General features: G+C 42.8%; 1 protein-coding gene across 17 annotated transcripts in view; it reads left to right on the top strand.

Moving 5' to 3' along the window:
• Nucleotides 1–6,000, top strand: part of SRRM1 (serine and arginine repetitive matrix 1) — a 156,610-nt gene that overhangs the window by 5,268 nt on the left and 145,342 nt on the right. For 11 of the 17 annotated variants that reach the window (XM_080357387.1, XM_080357388.1, XM_080357389.1 and 8 more), the window contains 6 exons: nucleotides 244–414; nucleotides 637–749; nucleotides 1,790–1,990; nucleotides 2,459–2,662; nucleotides 3,225–3,344; nucleotides 5,602–5,873. In XM_080357387.1, coding sequence (XP_080213513.1) covers nucleotides 244–414; nucleotides 637–749; nucleotides 1,790–1,990; nucleotides 2,459–2,662; nucleotides 3,225–3,344; nucleotides 5,602–5,873 — 1,081 coding nt within the window. Of the gene's footprint in view, nucleotides 415–636; nucleotides 750–1,789; nucleotides 1,991–2,458; nucleotides 2,663–3,224; nucleotides 3,345–5,601; nucleotides 5,874–6,000 lie in introns of all 17 variants that reach the window. The other 6 variants (XM_080357378.1, XM_080357379.1, XM_080357380.1 and 3 more) reach the window with 3 other exon arrangements.

Raw genomic sequence — 6,000 nt, 5'->3', positions numbered from 1 at the left:
AATACGTATGAAACCCACAAAGGATTAACAGGCCTTTCTGAATATTTATGGTAAGACACAAAAGAAAAATTAATAGTACAGTAAACTTAAATTGATGAGAAATCACTAGGGAAAGATTAAAAAAAATAGTTCTTGAGTGTATATGTACTTTAGCCCCCATGGTAGTTTTAACTTAAGTTTAATATGCACACTATGTTGTTTTTTCAGATAACCGGTTTGTCTTCCTGTCATATCTCTTTGCAGAATCCAGATTCCAAAATGATGCAAATCAACCTGACTGGTTTTTTGAATGGGAAAAATGCTAGGGAGTTCATGGGAGAACTGTGGCCACTGCTTTTAAGTGCACAAGAAAACATTGCTGGTATTCCAACGGCTTTTCTGGAACTGAAGAAAGAAGAAATAAAACAGCGACAGGTAGGATTTTTTTAATAGAATTGTGGGTGAGTTGTGAGCGCTGGGCAGAATCAGTGGCTGTACAACTATTGGTATATCAGTAGACATTTTGTGCTAAGCAGAACTCTTCTGTCTGGCAATGTATTTTAGTCCTCAAGCAGTATATTTGTTGTTATTGAACATAAATATTTGATAAGGTCTTTATGATGCCTCTGAGTTAAGTGATGATATTTGATTGCATAGATAGAGCAAGAGAAACTGGCTTCCATGAAGAAACAAGATGAAGACAAGGAAAAGAGGGATAAGGAAGACAAAGACAACAGGGAAAAAAGAGACAGATCCAGGAGTCCAAGAAGGTAATGAAAATTTACAGTGTATCAGTAGTAATCTGGAACAGGGTGAAGGCTGTGTGGCAGAGAAGAATTAATTGAACTTTGGAAATTTGACACAGTCTCCCACAGCATCCTCACAGCTAAACTGAGGGATTGCGCTCTGGATGAGCGAGTAGGGAGGTGGACTGCGAACTGGCTGAAGGGGAGAAGCCAGAGAGTCGTGGTCAATGGGGCAGAGTCCAGTTGGGGCCTGTATCCAGTGCAGTGCCTCAGGGGGCAGTGCTGGGGCCTGTATTATTCACTATATTCATCAATGATTTGGACAAGGGAATAGAGTGACTGTCATCAAGTTTGCTGATGACACCAAGCTGGGAGCAGTGGTGACACTGGAAGCTGTGCTGCCATCAGAGACCTGGACTGGCTGGAGAGTTGGGCAGGGAAAAATTGAATGAAGTAGAACAAGGGCAAGTGTAGAGTCTTGAATCTGGGCAGGAACAACCCCAGGTTCCAGTATAAGCTGGGGAATGACCTATTAGAGAGCAGTGTAGGGGAAAGGGACCTGGGGGGTCCTGGTGGACAACATTCAAACCTGCCTGGACACCTTCCTGTGTAACCTCATCTGGGTGTTCCTGCTCCATGGGGAGATTGCACTGGATGAGCTTTCCAGGTCCCTCCCAATCCCTGACATTCTGGGATTCTGTCAAATACTCCCTTTAGCTATTTTAGCAGGCTGGCTACTGAACTGTAACTGCAAGTAAACTAGAGCAGCTTTGTCATAGGTATTGTTTTTGCTAGGAAATGGTTTTAATGTTTTATTTGTTCCAGGCTTTCTTCTTTTTGTTCTTGGGGGTTTGTTTTTTGGGGTTCTGTTTGTTTGACATCTTAATTTGGCTTTCAATTTCTAGGACAAAATATAAAGTGTTCCTATGTGTGTTTTAACTACTGTAGACAATACTAAGAGTGCCTGAATTAGAAGAGCTTTTAGCTGCTGAATGTCACAGGTTTTATTATCCTATCCATTGTTTCATTATGTTATGCTATTAAATGGCACTTCTTTTTCCTAGACGCAAGTCAAGGTCTCCTTCCCCTCGAAGGAGGTTGTCACCTGTCAGAAGAGAGCGGAAACGCAGCCATTCTCGCTCACCTCATCACAGAACCAAGAGCCGCAGTGCTACCCCTGCGCCAGAAAAGAAAGAGGCGACTCCTGAGCCGGAACCCTCTGTGAAACCAAAGGAGACTGTTGTTCCAGAGGCGACTTCAAACAAGTAAATGCTCTGGCGGGGGTATTAGACTGGATGATGTTTCGAGGTCCCTTCCAATCCCTAACATTCTGTGATTCTGTGAATGTCTGCTTCTCCCTGTGCCCCCACAATGGTGAAATAATCTATTTGATAGTTTTCAGTATGATTTCTTTTGTCCTGTGTAGGGTTCTAAAGGCATAGTGCTTAGCTGCCCCTGTGCTTTCATTATCTTGCTTATCTCTTCCATTTCTGACAATGTCATCTTGTTTTCTAGCCAGTTGACACATAGCCTGTATATCACTTTTGCTTCTCTTTGAGTCATAGTACAGTGTTTTGATTCTTTTCATAGTTTTGGAGCAGGATGTTTAACATGTTGTCAGATGATGGGCAGGAGAATGTTCATTGTCAGGGAATATCTTGACAGATTCTCAAATGTTACTTCTGGGCTGTGGTTTGTATGCACTTATTAAATGAAGGTTTTGTTTTTAACAGCGATATCCCAAAACCTCCTAAACCGGAACCTCCTGTACCAGAGACTAAGGAAACTTCACCAGAACGTAATTCAAAGAAGGAGAGAGAGAAGGAAAAAGAGAAGACTCGTCAAAGATCCCCATCTCGGTCCAAGTCAAGGTCAAGATCTCGATCACGTTCTCCATCTCACTCTCGACCAAGAAGACGTCATAGATCACGGTCAAGGTGGGACTTCAGTTTATCCTGGTTGCGAAGGTTGAGAAGTGAATATTTTCTTCTAAAGGTGCCACTTAATGTAATGTTCTTGGTTCAAATAGCGATGTTTTTAAGAGATGTTGAGCTATGGGATGTTTCAGGCCAAATGAGAGGGATGCATTCAGTAGGTAAATGTGTTGGGGAGTTGTTTTCTTGCTGTCAGTTCATGAGAAGGTGCTCACAGCAACTAACACTGACTGGATAAGAATGGGCTATTTAATGCTGAGTGTCGCACTTGTCAGATAATGGGAATTGTGTAGCCTTCTGTTAGGAGGTAGGTTTGATACTGAATATGTTGTAAATTACTTTTTTCCTTTTTTTTTAAATTATTTTTTCTTCTTAGTAGAGAGTTGGTAGTAAACTTTAAAGGACCAATTGTGTCTAAATGAGCCACTTTGCATCATATTCTAACAGCTATTTTAATGTCATGCACTTGGAGAAAAGCAACTTTACGCTCAGTGCCCTGAGGATAAATCTCCTCAACTCTGAAAGTTAGATAGTTGCTTTTCATTTGAATTTTTGATTGTGACAGGTCTTACTCCCCTAGAAGGCGACCGAGCCCGAGACGACGACCATCCCCACGGAGGAGGAGCCCGCCAAGGCGAATGCCTCCCCCTCCCAGACACAGAAGAAGCAGATCCCCTGTGAGGCGGTAAGATCCCATTTTTTGAGACCACTGAAAATGTCAAACTTTCAAAGTTTTAGGTATCATGAGTTGGGGAGGAATGAGTGTTACAAATTTACCTTGTTCACCTTATCTCAGCACTGTTGGGTGTATGATCTGCATGATATAAAAACTGCAGCGTCATATTTCATACATATGTTGTGGAGGAACACAGTAGTTGTGAAATGATTTCTTTTGAGTTGAGATAATGATGAGAATTCTGCCTTTTTGAAAAATGGCAATTTCAGAACTAACTTCTTCAAGTGGCTTTCAATAGCTCTGTCACGGAGGCACCCCGAGGTTAGTTTAAGGGACAACAGGGTCCAAACCAACTTGTATTAAACCGGTGAGAAACAGGGTTTTAGCACTCCAAAAGTGACTTGAATGCAGGTTTGGATATCAGTTGAGGAAAATTATTAAGGGACAGAAACTAATAGAACAGGAGGTCCACAGTGCGCATGCACGTGGCTTCACCAAAACAATATTGGAGCCGTCCCTGAGTCCGGGAAGAGTCCACACTTGCCTGAACATGGTGTGGGATTATTTTAAAGGGATACACGTACTCGTATTGAGTATGGAAAGTGCACACTCGCAATCCTGCGAGGGTAAATTTTACTCACACCCGTGGCGGCAAGGCAGGCAGAGTCTCTGTCCCGGGGGGGCTCTCAGCGGCAGCATCTCGTTCGTGCTCCAAGAGATCCGCACAAGGGGCGGAGTCTTGACGAGAATCCCGTTTTTATAGCCTGATCAGATCTGACTGTGGGCATTCCAGAAGCTTCTCTGCACCCCCACACTGGCTGTGGGCGCCCCTGAAGCCTCCAAACATGCCCACACTGGCCGCGGGTGCCCAGCGGCTCCCTGGCGCCTCGGCGCTCCCTTCTCCTCTCTATTAACGGCCCTGGTCAGGGGCCCTGGGGCCAAACAAAAGAAGCTGTCAGCCTCAAGCAGCAGAGATAGGGAGATGTGTCTACTCCTTCCATGATGAAGGAGGGGGTGGGCGGGTTTGCATTCTGCCACAGGCTCCAAGCATAGTGTCCTGACATCTTTTATGACTTTTTTGTTAAAATTTTAATACCTTTTATTCCAGCCTGGGTAAAAAATTAGAACAAGTAACTGGGTTTTACTTGTTGGCAGTTTTTAAATTATGACTTACATTTCCATCACATAAAATTAAAATAAAAATTAAATTTTGACTTGAAGTGTGTTTCTTTTTTGTGTTCTTAAAAAATAATCTCCAAGGTCTGCTCTCTGGTGTTGGAGGTTAACATTTTGACACCATAAGCAGTTGTTCTAGTAAAAAAGCTCCGAGTTGCCTTGCAAAGAAAATAGGTACTTCTGGCAATGCCAAAATAGACATTTGTCTTCATAGGAAGAGAATAGGTTCTTATCCTTTTCATAGGAAGAGAGTTAAAGTGGTGTTTCCTGTGTACTTCCTGTGTACAGTAGTTATTCTTTTTTAGGAAGGAACAGTTCTTCCTTTTGATGACAAGGTGATGTCTCTTTTTTTCTGAGTTTGTAAAGCTGTTCATTTCACACAGTTACTGCGAGAACTGTGAAAAGTACCAAACATGTGTGTTACAAGATGTGCAAGAGCTCCCTTTCAGCAAATGTTTATCTCACTCAAGGTAGGGTTTCTTTTTTCCAGGTTCTCAGGAATTCTGCAGCCAAAGGTGGATTCTGCAGGTACACGATTGCAACAGAAATTGCCACAAATTTTGCCGCAGAATTCTAGAGGCCCTACCTTGTTAAAATTACCAAGTAAAGATGAAAGACTAAAACATAAGGATAGTTAGATTGACTCTGAATTGTGAAGTTGTCTGAAATTTTTACCTCTTGGTATAAAAACAACTTAGCGTCCTTGCACACTAAACTTGAACAGGTCTGTTCTGAAGATCATTCAATCACATGTGCTAACATGGAGAATTCTTTTAACAAACCAAAAGTTAAAGAGCCCAAACAAAACTAATTTCTCCCAGGAGAAAAGCTGAGTTGTAGTCTGTAGATGGACAGGAAGAAAGCAAAGGTAACACTAACAACTTTTTGCTCACTGTGTAGTTTAACTGTGAAAGATGGGTTGTTATCCTCCTTTTCTACAAACCAAGTGTTGAAGGCTGTTCACCATGTTTTGGAAGTGCAGTTATATGTGGCTCTTTATTTGTGCTTGCAAAGAAATGCAATTCGATATTCACGCTCAAAAATTTCTTAAGCTGGCCGGTTAGAACTTAATGTTATATTTGATTTCCAGGAGAAGACGGTCATCAGCATCCTTATCCGGCAGTAGCTCTTCCTCCTCCTCCTCACGTTCCCGGTCACCACCAAAGAAAGCACCTAAAAGAACTGTATCCAGTCCTCCCCGAAAAACACGCAGGCTCTCTCCTTCGGCCAGCCCACCCCGGCGGAGACACAGGCCGTCCCCACCAGCAAGTCCACCTCCAAAACCACGCAGGTCTCCAACGCCTCAGCAGTCGAATCGTGCAAGAAAAAGCCGTGGCTCTGTTTCGCCTAGCAGAACATCAGGTAATCACAGAAAAAATTGTATTGCAGCACCTTTATCCTATTGTGCTTTTGTTTTCTCAAAGACGGCCTGTACAGCTTGGATGGGCAGAAAGCGTGCGAGGATGTAACAAATTGTAATTGGGTTATT

The sequence above is a fragment of the Nesoenas mayeri genome (genome assembly GCF_963082525.1).
Source record: "Nesoenas mayeri genome assembly, chromosome: 21".
Classification (NCBI taxonomy): domain Eukaryota; kingdom Metazoa; phylum Chordata; class Aves; order Columbiformes; family Columbidae; genus Nesoenas; species Nesoenas mayeri.
The sequence above is the reverse complement of the archived record's forward strand: the minus strand, read 5'-3'. Positions and strand labels throughout refer to the sequence as shown.